This window comes from Eptatretus burgeri, chromosome 8, assembly GCF_056783735.1.
Source record: "Eptatretus burgeri isolate ZD-2024b chromosome 8, Ebu_testis_v1, whole genome shotgun sequence".
NCBI classification, from domain to species: domain Eukaryota; kingdom Metazoa; phylum Chordata; class Myxini; order Myxiniformes; family Myxinidae; genus Eptatretus; species Eptatretus burgeri.
This window is the reverse complement of record NC_140968.1, coordinates 82892259-82919754: the sequence shown is the minus strand read 5'-3', so window position 1 is coordinate 82919754 and position 27496 is coordinate 82892259. Positions and strand designations below refer to the sequence as shown.

Below are 27496 nucleotides of genomic sequence, written 5' to 3'. Positions count from 1 at the left end.
TTTTTTGGAGGGGGGTTGGAAATCACTTAAAATATGTAGAAATGCAATTTTTTTTATTTTTCTCGAACAATTTTTTTGGGGCGGGTTGGAAATCACGTAAAACATTTAGAAATGCAAAAAAAAATCCCCTATTGGGGGGGGGCAACAATTTATTTGGGGAGGGGTTGAAAATCACTTAAAACATGTAAAAATGCAAAAAAAAAATTCTCAAACAATTTTTTTGGGAGGGGGTTGGAAATCACTTAAAATATGTTGAAATGAAAAGAATTTTTTTTTCTCAAACAATTCTTTTTTGGGGGGTGGGGGTAACAATTTTTTTAGGAGGGTTGGAAATCACTTAAAACATGTAGAAATGCAAAGAAAAAATTTTCTCTTTTTTTTGGGTGGGGGTAACAATTTTTTTGGGGGGGGTGGAAATCACTGAAAACATGTAAAAATGCAAAAAAATAAATTTTTTTCTCAAAACAATTTTTTGGGGAGGGGTTGGAAATCACTTAAAATATGTAGAAATGCAATTTTTTTTTATATTTCTCTAACAATTTTTTTTTTGGGGGGGGGGTTGGAAATCACTTAAAATATGCAGAAATGCAAAAGACAACATTTTTTTCGCAAACAATTTTTTTTGGGGGAGGTTGGAAATCACTCAAAACATGTAGAAATGCAAAAAAAAAAAATTCCCCTTTTTTGGGGGGGGGCGGTCACAAATTTTTGGGGGGTTGGAAATCACTTAAAACATGTAGAAATGCAAAAAAAAATTATCTAACAATTTTGGGGGGGGTTAATTGTTTTGGGGGTGGTTGGAAATCACTTAAAACATGTAGAAATGCAAAAGAAAATTTCTCTTTTGTTTGGGGGGGGTAAAAAAAAATTGGGGGTTGGGTGTTGGAAATCACTTAAAACATGTAGAAATGCTAAAAAAAATTCTCTTACAATTTTTTTTTGGGGGGGGGGACCAAGTCCAAAATTTAATGGCATGATCCTTGGACCATACCTAACCCTCCACCAAGTTTCGTCGAAATCCGTCGAGGAGTTTTTCCGTAATACTGTTCACAAACAAACAAACAAACAAACAGAAAGGGGTGAAAACAGTAACCTCCATCCATCTTCAAAGATGGCGGAGGTTAATAACACCCGGATGGACGGACGGAGGCTTCTCCCTTCACCAACAGATGCAAAAATCCAGTATAATTTATATTGTGGCCCCAGAACCAAACAACAACAAAAATATTTATAATGGCTCTCACAGCTCCCCATCTCACCCCCTCCTCCCAAACATGATTACGAGCAAGTATCATCATTTAAAACTTATCCTGTGCATTAACAATTTCCAGATATGTCCTTTTGATCAGTGTTAAGGAGCAACCAAATCAGATATGGTGTCTCCCTCTGGGAAGTCTGCCTGAATGTTGGTAATGACGGCATCATCTTTCCAATAGCAGATGTCCATTAAATAAACCACCAAGCATTCCACATTCACACGAGCTCATCCCTCAAAGTTTAAAGTGTACTCACTGGCAGCAATGGTCGAAGGTTTGGGTAGAACGCACCAGCCTACGGACCTTCTACCAATACACATCCTTGGTAGTTTGCAGGATGGAGAGCTGCATGCCATCAGCTTCTTGGGTGAGTTCAAAAAGTTTTCCAACTCTTTCATTATCAGAGGCACACCCCTTTCTCGCAGGTGCATTTCCAAGAAATGTTGGCTTCTTTTAGAGACTTTGTTAACCATTTAAAGCAACAATCCTTATCTGACACACGGTATACGTTCCGCTGCCCCGCCGAACCCTGGTGCTGGGAGTTTCTGTGCATGCGTGCCTAGCATTCTGGGGCGGATTACGTCATTTTGAAAGTCATGTATTGGGCAACGAAGTAATTAACATACACACAGCATAATAAGTAGGCACACATGGAAAGGCATACAAGGATAACATAGACTGAGGATATACGTAAGCAGTCTGGACAAGTTGAAAAACAGTTATGTTGAAAGGAGTGCAGGTAGATTGGAGAAAAGTGTTAGTGAGAATCGATTTGAAAAAGATATGGATTATGGATACTGTATGTATCAGGAAATAGTGATGGTTTGCCATTTTAAAGGAGTGGAGGGAACAAAAGAATTGGACATCCCAGGTTTACTAATGTAGAAGTATACCGATGCCCTTGTCTTCCATGGAATACATGTACAAGCTCCTCCATGATGCTGAGATGTTGAGAAAAAATATAACATGATGGTTGGATTATTTGGGCAGCTCTCACTGAGCATCTTCTTGGTGACCAAAATAATTATGGTAACTGTCACAAGATCGTCTCATGGTCAAAAATTATCCTGAACAAGCAGAACTCTTCAATACCATAGACAGTATGTGCCGGTGCTGAACTACCATCTGAATGTCTGGAGGAAGTGTGTGCATCGGATTGCTGACATTCATACAGCGACCATCAGGATGAGACTTTATCCAGTTCTTTCGGTTAACTTTCCACGGTCTTGAATCACCATTTACCTGGTCTTCTTAAATCATGTTTCACTTCATGAGGATGAAGTGAACCTCTTTGAGAATGAACGAGATTCCTTCTATCCAAAACAAAATTGTTCTGAAAGGCCATGTTAAATATTTTCAGTTATGGATGGGGTTGAGACCCACAAAAATTGTGAAATAATTTGAGAATTGTAGAAGCACATTCTAATTTCCCTCTAGTAACGGATGGAGTTACATAAGAACAGGTGGGAGAATGACATCTGCAGGGTGGAGTTTGGGAACAAGAGGAGGTGGGAGGAGTGGCTGTGACAAAGGACAGAGAAGGCATAATAAGGGAAACGAGTCAGGTGAGAGAGAGGAGAGAGAGAGAGGAGAGAAGAGAAGAGAAGAGAAGAGGAGAGGAGAGGAGAGGAGAGGAGAGGAGAGGAGAGGAATGCAGCAAAAGACAGTGGGAAGTTCAGTGTTACTATTTGCAGAGAAGGTGACACATTAGATGGGAAAGGAGAAATAAAGGACAAAAAGAGAAAGTAAGTATGAAAGCTGTATGTATACTGGTATAATATTTTGTATAAAAAATCTTCTAAATGTCTTTCTCTGCCCCCCACCCTGATTTATTGTGTACTTTGCATCTGCAGAAATTAGAAATGCTGGAGTTTTCAACTTACCAAGCTCAAACCCAGGACATGCTGGATGATAGTTTAACAAGTCTACATTGGCTCCAAGAATTTTCCATCGTGCCTTGCTCTCCTGCAGTTGCAGAGACAGCTGGAGTCCTCGGTGCTGCCAGCCAGCCAATTACCACCAGAAATCATAGATTTCTCAGAGACCCTGGCACAAAGCCTCCATTTTCATATGCATCACTCATCTATATGGCAATGCATGCCAGTCGCCGGAGCAAGGTTACCCTTGCTTTCATCTACAAATGGATCACAGATAATTTCTGCTACTATCGCCATGCAGAGCCAAGTTGGCGAGTGGGTAAACATTCAGTTCAATGCACATACATCATATTTTTCGGATGCCAAGTTGCACTCTTAACTCTGACTTGTTATCGTGTCAGACTTGTTATTTTGTCAGATTAAAATTCAGTCGTTCACAAGCTTCTGAACATTCAACTTCCCTGCAGGTCACATCAGTTCAATGCTAGTTAAGGATTCCTTTTTACCTCTGACACCGAAGGTGAGGGAGGTTGTTTTGACCCCCTTTTTGTCTGTTTGTTTGTTTGTTTGTTTGTGTACATGACATCTCAAAAAGCTGTGGATAGGTTCGGTGTGTGACAAGGATGAACTGATTAGATTTTGGTGAAGATCCGGATCATACTACTAGAATTTTTAAAGTGATTCTTCACTATTGAGAGATAGGGCCAAAAACGATATATAGCACGATATCTCAAAAAGCTGGGGATGGATTCGGATGAAACTGGGAATCCTCCATCATGAAAAGTCCTTCCTCAGCCCATCTGATCTCCTGACCACAAACAAAGCTTTTGTCCCAGCCTGATGGAGTACTGCTCTCCTGCCTCTGGTGCTCCTGCCTCTCACCTTTCTCGGCTTCACGCTGTGGAAACCAAGGCATTTAGGATCATTGGTATCTCCTACGGTGAGGCTGAGTCTTTGGGCCTCTCACTCTCTCTCACCGCAGGCAGGTCGGTGGTCTTTCCATCTTCTACCATCTGCTCTCTGTTCTCGCCCCCTCTGCTCTGTATGCGATATTATTTTCCTTTTATTCCCCCCCCCCCATATTTTGGCATGGCGCCCAAGGTCCGTCAGTAACCCCCTTCTGGTAAATTGACCAAAATCAAGAATCACTGCTCCCCTTCACTCTTTCATTCCTCATTTTTCCTGCCTTTGGAATAAACTCCCACACTTTCTTCAATCCCATTCTTCCCTCCAGTCCTTCAAAACAGCTGTTCACCACCGCCTCTTATCTTCCCCCATCCAAAACCATGATATTTTCTACCCCTGTTAATCCACCCCAAACCCACCTCCTTCAAATTCCCTGCTTTCCTTCCTGAAAGTCCCTGTAGTGTCCCTCTTGTATACCCTGTGTTCCTCACCCCATCCCTCTCCCTTCCACAGTTCTCCTGTCTCTGTTCCCCACTATTTTGTCCTTTCCTCTCACACCACTCGTCTCCTGCCTCCCTTGTTGTGCGTTGTGTGTTAGCTCTCATATGAGCCTCGAGAATGTATATAAAAAAAACAAACAACAACAACGACGATACCAACCAGGGAGTTCATCGGACACATTGCCCCATGCTGTCTTGAGAACAAGGACATTGGTGGCGACTACGAGCGGAAAATTTAATTGGTCGTGATGGCATAATATTTTGTCCATGTACTGCGAAACGGAAGGGTTTTGAAAGTGGTAAAAATGTGATTTGTGTTCTACAGTGTTCAAGTGCATAATTCAATTGAAATAAAATATAAATATTGAACTTCGTAGAAAAACATTTTGAAAGTTTACCGCTGTAGATGCACCACCTTATTTAACACGTTCAATTAGTTATTCATGCCTGTTGTTTGTGTCCTTTATGACATTGCTAAAAACAGTAAGTTTCTTGCTTGGAATGATTTTCAATTTTGTTTGACTGCCAGACACGCAGACAGAAAAAAAAATTATATATATATATATATATATATATATATATATATATATATATATATATATATATATATATATAAATATATATACATATAGATATATATATATATATATAAATATATATATATATATATATATATATATATATATACATATATTCATAAATATTCATATATATATACATATATATATATATATATATATATATATATATATATATACATATATATATATATATATATATATATATATATATATACATATATATATATATATATATATATATATATATATATATATATATATATATATATATATATATATATATATATATATATATATATATATATATATATATATATATATATATATATATATATATATATATATATATATATATATATATATATATATATATATATATATATATATATACCCTTTAACGACGAACAATCCTCTGAATTAAATGTTTCATCGACAGATTTTTGGCACACACATCTCCAGAGAACATATAATAAGAGGAATCTATTCCTTAAAGTTGATCATATACATTCTGGGCAAAGTGAACCAAATTAACTTCCGCATTCCCTTCAATCTCATTCCTCCCTTGAGGGCTTCAAGACAGCTGTTCAACACCATCTCAGATCATCCCCTATCCAGAATGATGACCTTTTGTACCCCCCCCCCAATCCCCATCAACCCATTCCAAGACCACCTCCTTTCAAAGTTTCCAGTTTTTCCTTCATGAGAATTTGCTTCTGTATCCATCTTTTCCACCCCCTGTGTCCTCCCCTTGCCCTCATTCTTCCCCACATCCCTTATTAATGGAGGTGCTCTTTTCACTCCTACCTGTCTGTCTATCGGTGAACGGAACATCTCAAAAGGTTGTGGACAGATGCAGACGAAATTTGGTGGAGAGGTTGGGTGTGTGACAAGGACAAAATGTCGATTTTGGTGAAGGTCAGGTTACTAGAATTTTTTTTAAGTGATTCTTCTCTATTGAGAGATAGGGCCAAAAAGTTATGTACAGTATAGCACGATATCTCAAAAGGTTGTGGGTGGATTCGGACGAAGTGTGGACAGGTTCGGTGTGCGACACGGACGAATCGATTCAATTTTGGTGAGTATCCGAATCTGGATCTGGATACTCGAATTTTATTAATTGTTTAAGTATTTACTATTGAGAGATGGAGTGAAAAACTATATATAGCATATTTCAAAAAGTTGTGGACGAGTTATGATTAAACGAGGTGGATGAGTTAGTTAGGTGACAAGAACAAGCAGATTATATTTTGGTTAAGGTTTCGATTCAGATCCGGCCCATCAGTGGATACAAAGTGTAAACTGTTGAGCCTGGTGGAGGTATGCGCTCTTCCGAGTGCTGTTCAAGTTTATCCAAATAGCCCTCTTTTTTTTCTCTCAACCTTACTGTTGGTGTGTTTCCCCCATTTTTTTCAACTGTTCCTTTTGTTCTGTTACGTTTTGATACATTCTATGTTCTAGCTCCTCCACGAGACTCGACATTATGTACAAAAAATAAATAAATCTGAATATAGACCAGACCATATAAATTTGGAATCATCTCTCCAAAGACTTTAAGCACCCAATTTGACTTGTACATGCAACCCTGGACTCCTGAAGAGAAGAGTCAGAAGCACAAGCCGACAAAGTTGACCTCAGAAATGAGCAGTTGGCCTGGATGACAAAAGTCTTCCTAACTTCTCTGCCAACCTAAGCGCCGATAAGACATAAATAATGAACAGGAGGGGGAGGCAGTGTAACAATAGCAGGGATCCAGTTTCAGGAGCAATAGTGAGAGTGACAGTTATCAGGTCAGCGCTTTGGCATGGCATCCGCGTCGTGTTGGGTGTGTCTGACCACAAGGTTATTGGTTGCATGTTTTTAATATGCTGTACATAGGTGTATATAGCATTGTACTTGGAAAAGTCACCTGTTTGAAGCCAATGTTCATCTTGCATTACCCATGGAGGCTTCTTGTAATGTCATATAACGTTATCATCGATAATCGAGGAGCTACTGCGAAAGGATGCAATGAATAGTAGAATAAGGGGGAGAGGCCGAGAGGAAATGAGGAGAGATTCATCCAAATAAATCAGAAGAGCTAGGGACATTAGTCAGCATTTTAAAGTTTTACTCTTCACCAAATCTCATGAGTACCATGAGCAGAATCAAAAGTCTCTTTTAAATGGAAGGATTTGGGGTAGTCTGGTATATTGCTTAATGCCACGTAACACGATGGGTAGTTTGAACAAAATACTTCATTTGCATAACCTCACACACCATCATGTCAGACTGGATTGATCAATCGATGGAATGAGAGGGGGAGAAGGAGAGATCCTCATATGAAATGACCATGTAAACATAGACCAGGGAGATATGGAAGTATAGTTAACGGAATGTGGATATGAAAGTCTCTTCCTTTGTTTAAGTGTACTTGCACAGGGACTATGTGGTTGGCCTTCAATTGCCTACTCTTGCAAAAGTTGTCATGGGATTTATTTCTTTTTACAGCCGCTATGGTTTCAGATGGGAGTGATGTGTCTTTATGTCTCTTCTGTAAATATTGATTGGAACTACATGCACCATAATGGCATTTTAACTATCTTTGCCAACACAGTAATCAAACCCAGAACACAATTCCAAAGTGAGTGCGCAGCACAATAAACCATGCCTTCTTCTTTTTAATAGGTGACTTCCTGTTTCTGTTTCATGCCATTTTGTCTCTGTTGCTTGAAATGCTGGGCTTAAATTAGGGACACTCAAGGTTATGATTATGAACAATATACATCTCCATCATAGAATAAAGGAAAATCTGATCAATCAGATACAAGGTAAAATGTTAGTAAAGGTAACCATACATTTTCCATACACCCACACTATGTCTCTTGTCTATCATGACCACAAGAAAGGTTGGCAGTGGGTGTTGTTTCCGAGTTGGCAGCCTTGAAGAGGTTGGATATTCCATGCCGATAAGAAAGGAGAAAAATCACGTGTGTACCAACATATCGTAAAATGGCAGCAAAACCTGCAAACGTATAATAATGTCACGTGGTACGTTTTAGCATCGCCTATGTCGCAGAAACATGAATTGCCAAAATTAGAATATATTATTAGTTTATTCTACTAATCATTATATATTAAGCACAAATGAGATCTCCTCTGAAGTACAACGGGTTCCACAGAGGTGGTGCCCCTTGATATCAGTACATCAGATAGTTGTAGTCTGAATTAATTTCATTGGAGATTGAACCTCATGCAAAACAGCTTCAAGGCAGTTATTTGTTACTAACTGAGCTATTCTGATGGTCTGTGATATAATTTGTCTCTGCGTTCTAATCTTTACTCCGTCAGATGCATATGCCTGATTCCTTACCCTCTCCCACCAATCCCAATTCAATCCGAGTTTCATGACACCCCAACTCAATTTTATCCCATCAGAATTCCATCCGCCACAACCTGTCACTCAACCAGTGCTTTGTTCGAGTGCCACGGCGCCAGGATGAGCCTGGCAAGGGAGGCTTCTGGGCTCTGGACCAACGATATTTGAACCTCTTTGACCGTGGAACAGTTGGTCACCGTAGACGAGCTGCCACCACACTACTCTCCTCTAACATTGCTTTTAATACCACCTCTCATGATGCTGGCCCCAAAACATCATGTCACCGACTATGGAGGACCTTTGGACTGCCTCACAGCTCGATTAAGGATGCAGAAAGTGTTGCAGTCGGAACATACTCTGTAAGAAGACAAGGGCAAAATTTGACTACAGACAATAGTAAGGGTATTAATCTCATCAGCTCTGAGGTCTCCAACGCAATGAATGAACAACCCATGTTAGCCAATTGGGATTGGCCAGGCCTACTTAATGAGACGTTTGGTAACAGTGACCTCATGGACCTAAGTGAAGTCAGTCTTGGTTTACCGATAAGTTCCAATGGAGAGGGAAGTCTGAACTTGGATTGGAATAACCACGAGCAACACAGCGAGGCAACGGTCCAACTGGAGACAGAAATGCATAGCGAGGAGGTTCCAATCATGGTGAAGTCTCCACAACCACCATGGGAGGACCTGAATGAAGCTGAACTGCTGCTTGGAACTGCTCACCATGAAGCCAATGTGCCGGAGTAACGCACACCCACTGGCAGGTCTCACCAGCATTGCCACATGACACTCATGGAATTTATAACATTAAGGAGCACACTGAATACAACACTGTACATAATTTCCATGGTAATTACAGTGTAACATGTTGCACAACATCCTGATTTTCCTTTCCATTAAAACTCAAAACATTAAAACAAAAAAAAAGTTTCATTGATGCAATACATTGTTCACAGAAACTTTGTGGATGCAAACAAAATTCTGGGCATGCCTCATGATCTTTGGTTCACCCAACAGGCGGTCAATACAATAAAGGGCAAACAGGGGCAACAACATGACTGCAACAATTCGCTGAGTAAATCACTTGTAGCTATTTACAACCTGTAGAACGTGAATAAATCATTGCTGTCATTCCATGATTGAGAGACATGTGAATTGATTGTCAAGTGTTCCTTAAAATTCCCATATAAAGCATTTGATAGGTCATGGGTCACAATGAAATTGTTATCCCTTGTGCATTTTGCGCTCGTGTTTGCGTGACCTCGACTATTGAAATGAATTTTAAAATATTTTTGTTTTGAACTCCTGTGGTTATTATGGTTCCCAGAGGGAGGCGTTAAGTGTTTTTGTCTTGGTGTCCGTGGTGTCCCGCTTCTTGAAGATCAATTTTTCCGTTTTTATTCTTCAATTATTTGATTTTGTATTTCTTGAAGTTTCATATTAATTGCCCCCCCCCTACTCCCAAATTTTCAATTATTTAATTTTCAAGAACATTTTTGCCAATTTTAAATGTTTTTTTTTCCAAGTACGGTATTTATTATTATTATTACTTACAATTTCAATTATTTAATATTCAATTTTAATATTTGAATTGTTAATTTATTTTTCAATTTTCAAATATTTTCCAATTTTTAGATTTCGTAAGTATATTGATGACTTCCGTCATCTGTTTGTGTGTTTGTTTGTTTGTATGCACGATAACTCGAGAACGGAAGAAGCTACCAATGTCAAATTACACCATGTGATTCAGGAGGGTGATGGCTGGTGCTGATTAGATTTTGGTCAAAATCGGTCAAAGGTCAAGGACACAGTGAGGTCAAACATTCGATTTTTGATGCTTTGGTACAGAATCATCGTAGAAACTTCTGGTTTGCGTCTCTACCTTCTCGAGAGACAGCTTTTATTAGACAAGGTCAGAGGTCAAGTTGACGATTTCGTAAGTACCAGTCTATGACTGCTTGTTTATTATTTAATTGTCCCCTTTTTTATTACAAGGCAGAATTTCAAGTGCTTCCAATTGACTAATATTACATGTTGGCTATACCAGGAACCACCAGTGCTCTCCAATCACAGCCTTCTCGTCACATTGTTGGCATGTTTCCCATTACCCTTTGAGCAAGTAACTCAGGATGCTGGGTTCCCAGGTTCAAATCCAATTTCCTCCTGTAGAACCAACTTCCACATTCTTAGATCCCATTCTTCCCTCCAGGTCTTCAAGACAGCTATTCACCACCATCTTAAATAATCCCCCATCCAAAACCATGATCTTTTCAACACCCGCTAAACCAACCCTGCCCCTCCCAAAAATTTGCTTCTGTATACCCATCTTGCCCACCTCCTGCGTTCTCCTCTACCCCTCATCATTACCTACATCCCTTGTTTGTCCATCTCCATCTATTTTCTCTCTGTGCCCTGCCATTGGCATTTCCCCCTTCTCATTCTACTGTTCCTTTTGTTATATCGAGTACAAATCTGTTCTGTGTTGGAGCTCTTCCATGAGCCTTGACCACGTGTATAAAAATAAAAAAATACACTGTGTTGATTGGTCTGTCGTCTACTAATGTCCTTTTAGTTTGTGTAAAGTGCACTTATGTCACCTAATATCATCCTGTATGCGATTTATGTTCCAGCTTCTCTGGGAGCTTTAGGCCTTGCTGTTAAAAAAAATAAAAACAAACAATTTTTAGTATGTTATAAGGATTTTATCGAGAAAAAAATAAAAATCTGTAACCATTTAATTTAAACAATACTTTTTCATTTAAAACAATTCATTTGTGGCTCAACAGTAAAATCAGTTGGAAAATTTCAGTTAAGAATAGCTTTCTCCACCATCCTGGGTTTGGGGGGTGAGGCTTGTGGGGGGATGAGCCGTAATTGAGAATCACAACGGGATAGTTTCAGGTGAGGAAAGATGAGAGATATTTCACCACAGGATGTGAACCACAGAATCCACAGTTCCAAGCGTTGTAAAGTTCAGGCAACACCCCCATTTTCCTGTTTCGGCAGATTAAAAAAATATTACAAAACACAAAACCTTAAACTTTCAAGGACAGCATATGCCATGAGGCAAAGATTCCTTCCTTGGTCACATTTCCTGCTTGAGGAAGTCCAACGCTTCTCACAAAAACCCCAAAAGCTTCCCAGATTCGTGGGAGGTTGTGGTACGATGATGCATTCTCACGCAGGACGTGCCAGCCTAAGATCTTTCAAGTTTGGATCGAGATCGTACTTTTCACAGAAATTGTGAGTGAAGGGCAAACACGTGAAGTATTCACACCAGTTGCAGCGCATTGGTCGGATGTAAAACAAGATGATGAGCCCCGCAAGGAGAGCCCCGAATATGAGAAGCGTCACAATGATTTGAAACCTCTTCTTATAGCGATCGAAGCGACCGAAAGCAACGTATGGCAGCACGGCGAAAGACATGAGCAAGCCACTTGCAAAGCCAAATATCTGGGCAAAGTTGTCAATCCAGGGCAAGAGACCAAATGCAAAAAGCACAATCAGGATGAAAAGCAGTTTGGTGAGTGCATACCAAGGAAGTTGTAGGATCTGCCAGCTCTGGAACAGCTCGACAAAAAGGCATGCCATGATGCCTAAGTGAGATCCTGCTGGCCCCACCTGCACACAAAGACCACGTACAAAGGGATATTTCAAGTAGATGCAATAATTGCAAATGAGACAGCCAGTTTAATATCTTCTCGATTCGATACTGTGCTTCATCATACAGATGTGCCCACAATGCAGACAGATCTGAATCCACAACCAAACCACTCAGGCCTAAGTCACATTTGCCACGGCGGCCGTGGGGTTTCCAAAATCTACGGCCACTAGCAATTATACGGCGGCCGCAGTATTTCCACGGTCACACAATGTAGCAGTCACATGTTTTTTTTTGTTTTTTTTTCGGGGAGCCGCACGGCGTATTTAGAAATTGTGGAGACCAAAAACGTGGGGTTGCCGTACGGTCTTTGATGTGATGTTGCACGGTGACCTTAGGGCGTCCCTGCGGCGGCCATATAATTTTCAAGGCAGACGCAAGGTGCACGCAAGGTGATCGCAGGGGAGCCCTAAGGCGAACGTGTGGCCAGACGGACGGTAAAGAGTGGGTTTATTTTTACTTTATTTAATTTTTTACCAGTTTTTTTTTTGTTTCGGCTTGTCGAATTGCTACGGCGAACGTAGAAATGAAAAAAAGTTATAACTCCGCATTATAATTCCACGGCGACCCCTACGGCCTGTAAAAGATAGCCAAATGGCGTAGGGCCACCTGAGGCCACCGCAGAAACTCTGCGGCCGCCGCACGTTTCTGTCAATTCAGAGGGCGTACGGCCGCCGTATCCTCGCCGTAGAGCAAATGTGACTTAGGCCTCAGGCAGAGGCCCAGGACGAGAAAATGATACAAAATATAGGGCTATCTATTTTTGTGTAAAAATTGTCGAGGGAGAGGAGGATTTTTAATTGATAAATTTTTAATTTAGGATTAAATAAATCAAATTTTAATTGATAAAAGGGAAGGGAAGTGAAGGATTGGAAAGAGAAGGACGAGGCAAGGCTGCATCAATGGGAAACACGCTGCAGATACAATTACTACCTCATTGTATATTTATTTCATATAAGGATGTAAAGTTAATAAGGCAATAATGATGGTGACTATAGATTTTTGAAATTTTACCGACCTAAATTAAGCTTAGTCTAAGACTCTAAGAAAAGCTGTTGGAACAGTTTCTGTCAGGATAAGCGCACCGTCGGGTTCTTGCATAATTTCTATTTCAGCTGCTTTGTTGCTGCTTGCTTACTGTGCCCCAATGTCATTATTTATTAAACTTAAAGCAGGTTGCCGTGCATTTGAGATGCAGGATGGTCCTCCAGCAAAATCAAATTCCCCCATAAAACTGTATGCGTGTTCGAAAATTGCTATGCGGTCAAAATAATGAAAAAGAAAAGAAAAGAAACTGCCCTGCACCACAGAGTCACCGTTCATGTAGAATGCCTCCACTCAGCATCTTGGAAGTTCATCCTCGAGGGTCTCGCGTTATACGTGAGAGAGGCCAAGTCTGTTTCAATATCTACCAACTTATATGAAACACAGTGTGTATTTGTGTATTTGTCTGTCACCCCTTCATAAGGACGATTCAAGAAGGGTTTTAAAGGCCAATCTTTAACATGACTGTTCACTCCCATCGATTTTTCAGGATTAAAAAAAAAACCTCGAAAAACATTTTTCATAAAAGAGTAATTACATCTCTTCGATTGGAAATGTAGACGGTGACTCGCAACCGGGCCTCAAGAGTGGTGTACAGAAGTGTTTAAACAATAATAAACACAAGGCACAGGGAGGTAAAATTTGCAGAACATGATGTGTCGCACGCGCAAAGTATAAGGAGTGTTCATTTACGTCCGTAGGGTGTCTAATAAAGAAGATATAAGAACACCTGACGCTAGACCGAGGCTTTAGACTTTGGCACGCTTACGAGGATGTATCGTCAAAATGAAATATCCCAGAAGGTAAAGAAAATATGATCACATTTGTACATGTCGTGTTTTAAAATAACACCACTTGCTATATGCCTGGTGTTGGCCTAATTTTTAGGGTGGTGGGCTTTGGATCCTAGGGTCCTGAGTTCAAATCCCGCTCAGCTATTGAATTAATACCAGGTGGAGTTAACTCGGCCTGTCATCCTTCCGAGGTTGGCAAAAATGAGTGCCAGCTTGCTGGTATACTATGTCGGAGTGGCGACCCATCCAGGATTGTGCCCAATAGCCAAGGAGACTGCTTAAGCAGCACCAACGCTCTGCACAGAGTATGGTCCTGATCTCCTCCTCCTCCTCTTGCTATGAAACATCACATCTTCCAGTCTTCTTGAATATCTTGAATAAAATAATTCCAACCCGTCATTTTTGACAGGCTTCTATACAAGCACACACACACACACACACACACACACACACACACACACACACACACACACACACACACACACACACACACACACACAAACACACACACACACACACACACACACAGTAGGTGTTTATTATAAAACCTGGAGCTTAATTATGCAAAATAGTCATTTTGATAGAACATCGGGGAAGGGGAACTGAGGTCAAGAAAGTTGGGGGGGAAGGGAGCTGGGGGAAGGGGGAGGGAGGTAAAAATGCAACATGGCTATACCCACTCCACCATCAAGTCCTTCATGGATTACTGCTCACCACAATATTCATTTTCCAGAAATCCAAGAAAGAAACCAGGTTCACTGTGATCTCAGGCTCAAGGACGTGCTTGCAAAATATGTCATATGTGGAGACATCAATGTAGTTTTATATGAATTATAAGTACTCAATATTAAACAATAGATAAATCAACATTATTCAGGCCATGGGATTTGAACCCAGAGTCCCATGTAATTGGCTCAAGTGGGAACACCAAAGAGGCCAACACAGAGGTGATTTACGATGATGAATATGTGACCCAAATTCAACTACTCTTGACAGGAGTTTAAGTAGTTCATCAGCTTCCATCGGGAGTTGAATTCAGACATAGACGGCTAATACACGAGCTGGCTAATCACTGAGCTCTCTTGAATAACCTTTCACAAATACTGTCATTGTTATCAGCATAGTACATCATGGCACCTCGGCACGGTAGGGCAAAAAGGTGGCGCTGGCCAGGTTTCCAGCAATTCCACTGAGGATGAATATGATGGAGATACGCAGCCAGCCAGCAAGTTTCTCTAGGTCTCTGAGCACTGTCATCTGAAAGCACACAGACACGACACAGTGCAGCAAGCTGCACAAACAGGTACAACAACACAAAGGATAGACACAACACAAAGACAAGCAAAGACAGAGTCAGACTGCACCGCAGCATTGGGACAAACCAATCAGCATGTTTTTCAACTAGTTAATTCCATTATGAGGTTTACTTTCATCATCTACACACTCCTATCATAATTTTGCTCCACAGAGTCTTTCTTGACTACTCACTCATTTGCTGCGTCTCCACTACATGGCCCTGAACCTCTCAGAACTTCCATTCTGGGTTCAATGTCGTGAGAATAAGGTGTAGTGCATAGCACGTAGCTACATGCTATGTGCTATACATAGCACAAGGTGACGGAGCTACCAATGACAACAACCAAATGGATAATTTCTTTAAACTTTAATCAACACTTTGACCCTCTATTTCTTGACTTGCTTACACTTTGACCTTTTATTCCATCTCCCATCCCAACCTGAGAAAGCCAGTCTTACCCAGCATGCAGGAATAAAGAGAGCCACAGGCGATAAAATTGATCGGGTACATCTTGGTTGAGGAAGGGAAGCAGGCCACAAACATCCCACATGCAATGAACCTGCAACAAAAAGTAAAGGGAAAGATTTAATGAAGAGATCAACCAACAAAATTCTCAGAAATTAGTAAGACAATGATAATATTGTTATAATTTTGAAGTGTCTTGGTGGTATTCATTACACCTGTATGCAACTTTGCTGTTCAGGGCTACCTGTGAGCATAGACTTGCTTCGTCATGGAAGTAGCCGTTCATGAAATCGCAATATTCCCGTGACGTGATCTCACACCTAGACAATAGCAACAATAGCAAATACACAGTGGCGTTTTCATACAATATATATATATATATATATATATATATATATATATATATATATATATATATATATATATATATATATATATATATATATATACATACATATAAACATACTGCACTGGTTTCTCAATTCCTTTAGCTCAGACCTTTGGGTACCATGTTAAACATAAATGGTGCTTAAAGTTGTAAGGTGAAACTTTAAGAACCTCACAAACTTTCCTTCATTAAATTTGAGTATCAAGGCTTGTTTTTTCGGAAATTAATTTAATCGCACACCAGCATTCCATTTTGGGCGGCTCAAAGTAACTTCCCATTCAATGCAATGACATACTTGAACTGGTTATTAATTTTGACAACGAACCTAAGTTGAGAATTCATATAACGTGATACCCCATGCAGTGTTCAAAGTATATGCTTCAATTTTAATAAAATCCGGCAGTTTAGCACTACTGAAGCAGTCTTATAAATCATACTCATACAATGTAATAAGACGACGGTGAGTCGCAGTTTAGGAGATGGAGGCTTTATTTGTCATCATAGAACGAAGCATCAATCAGCATCGTACATACATAGCCGTATTGTCAGTCTTCTTCACCCTGATACTATCCCTCACACACGTCATGCCCTCTTATGCTATATATCAATATATAGCATGGTTCTTGAAAGTATTGTGAAAGTGATTTGTGTTCTACGGGGTTCAAGTATATAATTCAATTTGAATAAAGGTTTAAAGAGGTTTAAAGTGGTATAAATAAATTCATTCTGCATTTACATGGGGGCTATTAGACCACCCTAACATGTGACATTAGTTATTCATGCCTGTTGTTTATGTCTGTTATGATGTCCTTAAAAACAGTAAGTTTCCTGTTTGGAATGATTTTCAATTTTGTTTGACTGCCAGACAAGAAGATAAAGTGAACGCATTATCTCACTCCTCTCTGCGAATTGTTTTAATAGATGTCAAAGTGATAAACTGTGACCATTTCAATAAATGGCATCTTTTATTCCATGATGTGGCCTCCTGTAACATGACGAGAATACCATATACGAATCAACAACACCTCATCTGAAACCATTAATGGCATTTGTTGCAGTTACCTGTAGCATGTGACTACCTTTCCTTCAGGGAAATTGTGATGGTAGAAATTTTTTTGAGGGGGTTAATGGGATAAAAATAATAGTAAGAGACTTTTTGCACTTGCTTGTATTGTAAAAGTATACAAACATGAAATTGTCACTTGATGTGCAAAAAGAAATAATAAAAAAATGAAGTCAGCCACAAATAGGAGGAGGACATTGGGACCACACTCACATTGGGACATTGGTGGACCACACCACACATTGGGACATTGGGAGCATTGGTGCTACTTAAGCGGTCTCCTTGGCCATTGGGCACAATCCTGGATGGGTTGCCACTCCGACACAGGATACCAGCAAGCTGGCCCTCGTTTTGCCAACCTCGGAAGGATGGCAGGCCAAGTTAACCCCACCTGGTATTAATTCAACAGCTGAGCGGGATTTGAAGTCAGGATGCTAGGATCCAAAGCCCACCACCCTTACCATTCAGCCAACACCAGGAACAGCCACAAAAATGCAACTGTTAAGTCTCTTATCATTATTTTTATTCCATTATCCCCCTTTTACTTTTGTGTTTATCAATCAAATCACTCCCAATGTACTTTCACACCATACAACTCCACTTCAACATGGCGAGTACATGTGAGCTAGGTATGAACACTCCTACTTCCTTCTCCCTTCCCCCCCCTGCCCCAGCACACTCTGAAGAGATGGCACATCAACGTGTGATACTTTAGTGCTATTAAAGAGCATGCATGAAAATCGTGGGTCATGAGAAAGACTGCTTTCTGGATGCTAAGGGGGCCGAGCAATAAAAGGTATCGACTGGTAACTCATACGAGATGTCGAGAGATGCCAGGGTGAGCGCATGCATGTTAGCTGTTAGAACATTTTCGGGATGAATTTGCAAATCACAAATCCAATTCATGAAATTATTCAGCAGCAACTGGAGAATGTTTTCAAGTTGGATCGGATTGAACGATGTATCACGAAAGACAATGGTTATGTTGAAGGCTAAAATTAGATCTGTATAGAGAAAAAAAAAACTTTATGAATTATCTTTTCATCCACCATTTGTAGTTTGTTTCTGTCAAGTATGCATCAAAAGTTGGAAAAGTTCAATGCTGCACAAGGACTTTATGGACACCCTGTATATTGTTATGAAAATGACTTGCGGGTTAATTAGTTATTTAATTGTCAATGTTAGAAAAATATCTCATCATACCCAGATTAGTGCTGCCAATATCAGGTGTGCAGACAGAACCATGGCTCCCCATCAGCCTTTGAGTCATGCTTTTTCATCTCCCCCTTATTCTTATTTTTCTCCCGCATTCCATTCCCCAACTGCAAAGTCATCTGCAATAGCGCCATGAGAAAATGGATCCGGGTTGTGACATCGTGAAACACCTCTGCTTGGTGTTTTGGGTCTTTTAGCTCTTATATGAGCCTTGATATTGTATGCAAAAAAAAATCAAACAAACTATCATCTGGCTGTCAGAGTGGTCAATGAGAAGGGTAGATAATGTAACAGCCCTGGGAGAGGGTGAGCTATGAGAGATGAGGCATTTTTATTGGGGGGGGGGTTCAGCAAGTTGACAGGGCCTCACCAGTAGTGAGAGTTTGGGTGGTCCAGAGAGCAGGTTGGAATGAGCTCGGAGCTTCTACAGAGCTCTTGTGGGGTCTTTTATGGGCAGCGAGAGGCTGACGAGTGGGACACCTCAGAAGGTGTGAGACGGGTCTGGCCTGAGCACTAATAACATGGGCTTCCAGTGGCATTGATTGCATGTTGATCGATCTTGTCCCCCTTTCCCACTTTCCTTCATCATGCCATTGTGGCACTACAGTGAGGGTTTCCTTTCTACCTCCATAGTTCTTTTATTTTCCCTTCTTCTTCCCCTTATTTTATCTCATATCCCAAAGTAGGTCTGGATGTGAAAATATTTGTTTAAAAGGTAGGCATTGAGACTATCTTGGCCTAGTTTCTTGAATCTGTGACATTCACACGCCATGTTGTGTCCACCTGAAGGTAAGTCATTTTTCTGTAGAAAACTATATCTTCGGACAAATTCGTTCTTACAGACAAGGTGCCTGTTCTGGGCACATTTGGCAACAAGGAAAGTACCCAGCAGGTCTCAAACTGAAAGGTTTATGAAAAAAAATTCGACAGCATGGTACAGTCTTGAATATGAATTTACCAAAAATGAGGCCCCTCTGACCAGCCAACATCAGGAAGGTCACCCAAAAATATTGCTGCCGTTGCTGACTCAGTCGCCCGCAGTCCCAATAAATCTCTGCGGCACCGCTATCAAGAGCTCAACATCAGCAAAGAAAGCTTGAGGAGAATTCTGATAACATTGCAAATAAGTCATCAATAAACTTTGCTTGATGCGTGACTCTCTGCATAAAGTGAAATGGTATCCATTCAGAGCATATCAAACATCAACATCCTCAGTAGTTTAATTGTAAAATCGTCAAATTTCTTTGAAGACAACTGAAATTTTCACTGACATCTCGACAATGAGTGAGCAATATCATATGAAAATTTTGTTAAGTTTGATTGGATAATATTAAGGTTATTAAACTTTTCCCAGGGCCAACTTTGTGGGGTCACCCTGTATATATGTGGTGTGTCTGTGAATATATATATATATATATATATATATATATATATATATATATATATATACATACACATATACTGACTTACTGGCCCTTCGTTCCAATGCAACATGGATGCCCAGTCACCGTACAGTCCATATGTGGAAAGCCCGTGTGGTTTGCTTGCACTGGCTTTGTGCAGATCTAAAATAATTTGCATAAGAACAAAACAAAATACCATTAGAAGTGCAATACATAATAATACGATTATAAAACAAAAACAAATTACAACTATCAATAATGGTTGAGGGGGTGAGCAATTTAAAGATGTGGAAGATTAAAGCAGTCTGGGGAAATGTGTCATCTGGAAAGCAGAAGCATTTTATATCGTGAAAAATGAACAATTGAAAAGGCAAATAGAAGAAGTGCCTGTTCATTGAAGAAGGCCCAATGAATGATGTACCAGAAGATTGGGGGGTGGGGGGGGGGGGTGTGCCAAAATAGGCTCAATGTGATGAGGATGCTGCGTTGTTTGCCCACGACTTGCATAAATAATGGCACACAGTGTACTTTTCAAAAGGCATCATCAGATATTTTAAAGTATATAAGAGAGTTTTGTCAGATGGGATGACTGGATGAACATGCCGTCCCTAAAACTGATTCAACACTCTGCCAGTGAGCACCCCTATTTTGTCACTGAATCCCACTCAATAAGCTACCTTTGCACTATCCTGTCAGCCTGAAGAATAAAAGTGACTCTTGAAATAAATAAATAAATCTAAATATCATCTTTGCATCTTATTATCCGATTATCAAAACAATTTGAGAAGCTCTCATATGTTTAGTGGGAAGGATATTTGATGGCTTCAAAACAAAAGGGTGCTTGCGCTCTTCAAATAACTCAGGACAAGTTTGAATTGTTATTGAGAGATTGTTTTGTATCATGAGAGTCACGAAATGCTGCTTGTGCAAATCAAAATTTTTAAAGCTACAATTTACATGGTGCCAGTCGACTAATTTATGTCGAGTGAACAAGGTTACTGAGTGTTGGGGTCGACTAACCGGCCATTGTGTAATGTTGTCCGGCCATTCATGGGGAACTGCAGATGCTGGTTCTTCACAAATCCTGATCGACAGACAAATACAAACTAATTGTATGCATCAATGAAAACTGCAATCAAGGGTTAAAAAAAACAAAAACAAAACAAAAAACTACATATATATATATATATATATATATATATATATATATATATATATATATATATATATATATATATATATATATATATATATATATATATATTTTAATGCTGGGGAGAACAGCAATGTCAGGATTTGCAAGGCTCTCAAAAGACAAATATGTGATAATCCAAACCAAGAGGAAGCTGGTAAATGCTCTGGTATTTCCTGTTGCAATGTATGGATGGGAGTCATGGACAGTGACAAAGAAAGAAAGGAAGAAGTTTGACAGTTTTGAAATGTGGTGTTCGAGATGAATGTTACAAAAATTACAAATGTCCAGAAGAACAAACAAATTGATCAGTGTTTGAAGAAATTAGACCACTATGTACTGGGTGGCCAAGAAATAAATGACATATATTAAATTCAAGATAAATCCTAAGCAATGCAATTTTTTTCTATTGCCGACAAGAGAAGACATAGTCTTCTTCTTCTTCTTTCGGCTGCTCCTGTTAGGGGTCGCCACAGTGGATCATCCATATGATCCGCATAGTGATTTGGCACAGGTTTTACGCCGGATGCCCTTCCTGACGCAACCCTGGTCACTTCTTACGACACAGGGATCTGGTACACTTATTTTAACCAGGGCATACACCGGGCCCAGTACACTGGTACTCACTTCGCCGACCTTGGAAGGATGACAGGCTGAGTCAACCCCCTGGTGTATTAATTCAGTGGCCCAACGAGGCTTGAACTCAGGACCTTTTGGATCCCAAGCCACTGCCCTTACCACTGCGTCAACACCAGGCTCGACTATAGAAGACATAGTATACTGTATATACTACATTAAGATTTATGAACATGGACAAGTGGACAAATATGAAAAGAGCAAGAATCCTGGACTCTACTTCGAGTCCAGTTCAATAATTCAGGTTCCAATAAATTTCAAAATAATTTATAATGTAAGAAAATGTCTTTCCAGGAACACAGTACTCTCATCTGCCAAAATGTTAAATTAAACTGACAGTGCACAATCCTTTCCTCCTCTAGGACAACCCAGAAGCATCCGTACGCCTAACAATATCACAGTTGCACGTGTAGCTTATTCAGTGTAGTCCACACCGTTCGACAAGAAAGCTGCTGCAGGCATTGAACATAAAGAGAACAAGAGAAAATTCCATGCTGAAGGATTATTTGCACATGTTCTGTACAAAATTCAAGTGGTTCATATACTCGATGATGTTGATAAACAAAAGAGGATGGAATTTTGTGAAAAATTTCTTCGGATGAGTGAGGCGGATGACAGGTTTATTGAGAAACTAACAATATCAGATTAAGCTCATTTCCAGCTCTCAGTTTATGTCAATAAGCAGAACATCCAATTTTGGCAGAAGAAAATCCTGAGCAGTTCCATTTACAACTTTTACACAGTGAGCATGTCACAGTGACACATGTGTGTCGCTGCAGCAGGTGTATGACTGGGACTGGAAGTTTAAAAGTGGACTGTCCAGTGTGGCAGACGCTGCTCACTTGGGCCGGCCTCACATAGCCAATACTCTAGAAATGGTTGCATGAGTTGAATGCGTGCTAAGGGAAAACCGTCGCATTATGCTGGATGAAGTGATCTCTGAATTGAACATTAGGCATGGTTCAGCACACCATAATATTTACAACATGCTGGGGTTACGCAAAGCGTCTGCAAGGTGGATGCCTAGACAACTCACACCAGAACTGAAAGAACTCCACTTTTAAACATCCTGTCCCAGTAGTACACCTGCTGCAGCGATAAATATGCATCATCATGTTGCATTTTCATTACCTTCGCATTCTGCGAAAGGTTATGTTTTGGTCGGCGTGTATTTATTTATTTATTTGTAATCTTGTAATTCGTATAACTCAAAAAGTATTAAACCGAATTGCATGAAATTTGGTGGGATGATTGGTTATTAGCCAGGAAGCATTCGATTAGATTTTGGGATCGTTCGGGTTAAAGGTCAAGGTCAAGGTCACGAAAAGGTCAAAATCGTCTTTTTACGAGAACACGGTCAATTTTTATTCAATTTGCATGCAACTAACGCCAAAATGTTCAGAATTCAACGCCTCATCTTGTGATATGCAATATGACACAATGACGCCCATACTCTTGTTACCGGTTAGGGGTCAAAGGTCAGGGGGGTCACGACCTTGAAAAATATGCGGTTTTTGTCATAACGCGGTCAATTCTTGTCCGCTTTACATGAACCCAGCACCAAAATGTTCAGAATTTAATGCCCAATCTTGTGACACAATGACGTCATAACACATGTCACCGGTTGGGGTAAAATGTCGGGGGGGGTCACGCCCTTGAAAAATATGCGGTTTTCGGCATAACTCAGTCAATTCTTATTCGATTTGCATGAAACCAGCATCAAACGAGATTACCTTCTCTTGTTGAAACGTTGTATTCACCGAGCTTGCGAGTGAAGACTCGCCAAAACGACTTGAGTTGATTGTTGTTTAGTCCGTAGCCCCCGAAAGTCGGGGGGGTCATGACATTATAGATATGTGGTTTGTGTCATAAGACCATTCATATGAAACCAGTTCCCCACACTCATACCAAGAACAAAAAAAAGTAGTGGCGGCGAAGGTATGCGCTCTATGAGTGCCTGTTCTAGTTCTGTGATGGATTTCACTGCGATTCACACCCTCACTTCCCAAGAAACGGACAACAGAACATTGCTCCTCCATGATGCATGCTTCTAAGGGAGCCGCCATCTTGGAAATGCTCTACTGACATCATACGCTCAATGTTGCCACATCTAAAACAGGAAAAAAATGACTCTTACCCATAGATAAAACATATGTTGTCAACAACTACACACATTACATTCTCAAATTTATATCACCAGTTTAAGGTTACTTGTTGACTGCCCCTCGTATATATGTAGTCGGACCCCACTATTCATGAGAGATACATTCCTGGAAAATTCTGTGAATGTCGAATCTGTGAATGTCGGGGGATTGTTTCAATGGGAAAAAGGAGGATAGGTTCCCAGTGGTTTGTGATTCATAAGGGGGAAAAAAACCCCATGAAAAAAACGTCCAAAAAAAAAAAAAACACAAAACTCGAATACTCCCATGAAAAAAAAAGCAAAACTACAAAACTGCGAAAAAAAAAGCAAAACTACAAAACTGCGAAAAAAAGAGAATGCGCATGCGAAATTCCACCAGAAACCACAAAAAGCCATGAAAAAAAGAAAAAACAACAACAAAGAACAGTGAATACGCGAAGCACAGGGCCACAAATGTAAAAGCAGGTCACATTTTATCAACAGCAAATACGTGGGGTCCACAAATCGTGGGGTCCACGAATCGTGGGGTCCAAGAGTATACCGTATATCATTACATTAACATTTTGAGATCTCGTTACATTTTCTGTTAGGAGCGGGGTTCAAACCCGACACCAGTGATCCTTTGTTGCATTGATGTTCTGTCGTGAAAACCCTCAACAGATAAATTGTTATGTCAATTTTGGTGTCAGGAAAATTTCAATTTGGGTTTAAATTGAGTGTAATCTGTGAAAAAAAAAATTTCTTCAAATTTGGCATCGGGACAACGTTTTTTTTATTATTCATTAAACGCTATGGATGAGGATCACATCGCAGGTGAGGATGGGCTTTTGTAGGATTTAATAGCACCATCGGCAGGCATATAGAGTGAGCATAAGGATGCTAAAGCTTCTTCACCATGCGACATACCGGTGGAAGAACCGCAAGAGAGTGAAGAAGGGACTTTCTCTAGATTTAGTGAGCACAGTGGAACAATGTCTTCACAGAGTGAGCAGAGCATGGAGGTGCAAATACAAAGTCATGTAAGTATGAGTAAGTAATGTAACATGTAACATGTAAGTATGAGTATGCCATGTAAGTCATGTAAGTATATAAACACTGATGGAAGAAATAAAAGAGGAGATGGTAGGAACAAAAGAACATAAAATAATGGAATAACGACAAAAATCTAAACACAGTACAAGGTCACATTGAAACGGATAGAAAAATGACTGAACCTACTGAATGAATGACATGGATGGGAATTGATTTTGGAAATAAAATTGAAGTAAATTGGAAGCAAATGACTGAAATACATGTGGAAGTGGGTCAAATGATGGAAAATTAGGGGAATGTAAAAGCAAAGTGCGAGAAGGTGGCAGTGGATGTGAGGGGAATTAAGATTGAGCAAATGGGGTTAAAACGGGAAGTGCACAAGAGTAAATAAAGCAATAACTGAACTGGAGGAAATGCAAAAGAAGATATAAACTGGATAGAGGAAAAGATTGTGAAAAGAGGAATGTGGAAGTGATAAAGAAGATTGAGGAGATCAGAGCAAATATGAGAAGGGAATTGAGTAAGGAAATGAAATAATTAAAGGGTGACGAGAATGAGGATGTAAAAGTAATGCGGTGTGATGTGAACAATAAACTAAATCAAAGGTGCGATTGGTTGGAGGGAGAGAAAGCAGAACCAAAAAGGGATGTGGAAAAGAAAAAGGATTGCCAGGATGTGATAAGAGCACACATTTGGGTCCCACCGAGCACGTGTGTGAGAGATCTGAGTGTGTGATATGGAGGGACATTCAACATGAGTGAAAGTGTGAGGCCAGAAAAAAAAGCAAATGTGTGGGGAATGACAGATGTTAGGATTCGACACGAACAGGACCTATGAGCTTTGGAGGAAAAGCGGTGGTCAGCGTGGACAACTGAGTCAGCTCTGAACTGTGGTCACTCCGAAGAACTGTGGGGGCTACTATACGCAATATTAATAGATGCAGGACACAGTTATCAGCAGGAGATAACAGTAGTGACGGAGTTGACTTAAATGTTAAAACGGGAAGTGCACAAGAGTAAAGAAAACAATAACTGAACTGGAGGAAATAACAAAGATATAAACTGGATAGGTTTTGGTGAGATCACAGAGGGGACATTGGTTGAAAGGTAGCATAGGGCTCGCAGGGAAGTGCTCAAGTGTGTGAATGGTGATGTAGAGTGTGAATGTTGGTGTGTTTCAGAATGTGAATGGAACATGATATGTAGGTGGTGGCATCTGGTGTGAACATTGAATGGCACAAGCTAAAGTAGTGTTATCATTGGGGGTTAGTAAAGCAATTCTACATCTGTTTAGGCCTGGTGATGTAAGAATATGGCATTTGTGAAAAGTGAGAGCATGAGTCTAGAAGAAAAAATGTCAAAACGTATCTAACCTTTCCATTCTTTGCCCACCCCTCCCCCCCCCCAGCTTTTTGTAGGGCACACATGGTGCACCATCAAACCCCTTCTGGTGAAACTCCAAAAATCCAGGATCACTGCTCAACTACACTCACCAGTTCCTCTTTTTTTTCCACCTCTGGACAAACTTCCACATTCTCTTCAATCTCATTCCTCCCTCCAGGTCTTCGGACAGCAGTTCATCACCATCTCAGATCATTCCCAATGCAAAACCATAATATTTTCTACCCCCATCAAACCACCACAACTCCCCAAATTTCAATGTTTTTTTCCTTCCTGAGAGTTTGGTCCTCTATCCATCTTGTCCATCCCTTGCATCATCCTCTACCCCTCATGCTTACCCACATCGGTTGTTTGTCACTCTCCATCTATTTTGTCCCTCTGTTGGCATTTCACCAACATTTCTATCTTTCTGCTGTTTCTTTTGTTCTGGTGCATCATGATCCATTCTGTTTTTCAGCTCTTCCATAAGCCTTGAATTTGGATACAATTTTTTTTATCATCAAGTTGGGAGGGATGTAGTTCAGTGGTGACAGAAGTTGTAAATTGGGAAAGACAGAGTCTGATAATGTACAGAGCTTGGTGGGGTGTATGTAAATGCCAAGAGGGCATAAGTTATGCAAATTGTGAAGCTGGACATGAGAACCCAGGCTAATGAGGTGCACAAGGAGCACAGTGTAGTGAGGCATTAAATGGCTACCGAGGGATAGACCAATGTGTTGAGCTGTGGCAAAGGTTTTCCACACCTAGGGCTGAAATGCTAAGTTGAGTTTCATTGTTGAATGAGGAGGTAAAGAGACCATTGAGTATAGGAACCACTCACTCCTTGTCACATTAATCCCATGGAGGCAGGGTGTGATTTGTAAAATTTCCAGTTGGGGGGATAAAACTGATAGACATCATGGGTTTTTTTTGTTATTTCTGACATTTGCAACTTACAAGCTATACATAGCAATAGCGACATAAAGCTGAATTGTCACATTACAATAACAACAAGAAAAAGAGCAATCAGAAATTGCAGACCCTCGCCAGGGTTTGTTTTGTGTGGTGCATTGTGTGGCATTTGTGTACTGGTGTGCTGTATAATTAATGAGACATAATTAGAACTGCCACTTTATAACTGCTGACAGTGATGACCGGGTCCCGATACATCCACTTTGATGTAACCCCACTTTGATCGGACACCTGACCCTGACCCATGACGTTTATAAAATTATTATTCAATTGAATTTAGAATGAGATAAAAATAAATTCAATTCAGATCAAATGGAAGGCCAAATAGGTACAGT

At 40.1% G+C, this 27496-nt stretch overlaps 2 protein-coding genes across 10 annotated transcripts in view; one reads left to right on the top strand and one right to left on the bottom strand.

Moving 5' to 3' along the window:
* The first annotated feature begins 2795 nt into the window (after positions 1 to 2795).
* On the top strand, positions 2796 to 9946 carry LOC147022169 (forkhead box protein J1-A-like). The gene is made up of 3 exons (XM_085892823.1): positions 2796 to 3001; positions 3110 to 3448; positions 8535 to 9946. The coding sequence occupies exons 2-3, from the start codon at positions 3119 to 3121 to the stop codon at positions 9222 to 9224; spliced, it is 1020 nt and encodes a 339-aa protein (XP_085748949.1). The 5' UTR covers positions 2796 to 3001; positions 3110 to 3118; the 3' UTR covers positions 9225 to 9946.
* A 1211-nt stretch (positions 9947 to 11157) lies between these two features.
* The window catches only part of LOC147022168 (inactive rhomboid protein 1-like), a 67492-nt gene continuing 51153 nt past the window's right edge, over positions 11158 to 27496 (bottom strand). For 6 of the 9 annotated variants that reach the window (XM_085892817.1, XM_085892815.1, XM_085892819.1 and 3 more), the window contains 6 exons: positions 20828 to 20891; positions 19875 to 19969; positions 15983 to 16058; positions 15732 to 15832; positions 15114 to 15267; positions 11158 to 12098 (listed from right to left, as the gene is read on the bottom strand). In XM_085892817.1, coding sequence (XP_085748943.1) covers positions 11655 to 12098; positions 15114 to 15267; positions 15732 to 15832; positions 15983 to 16058; positions 19875 to 19969; positions 20828 to 20891 — 934 coding nt within the window. In that variant the 3' untranslated portion in view covers positions 11158 to 11654. Of the gene's footprint in view, positions 12099 to 15113; positions 15268 to 15731; positions 15833 to 15953; positions 16059 to 19874; positions 19970 to 20827; positions 20892 to 27496 lie in introns of those variants that run through there. The other 3 variants (XM_085892820.1, XR_015061092.1, XM_085892822.1) reach the window with 3 other exon arrangements.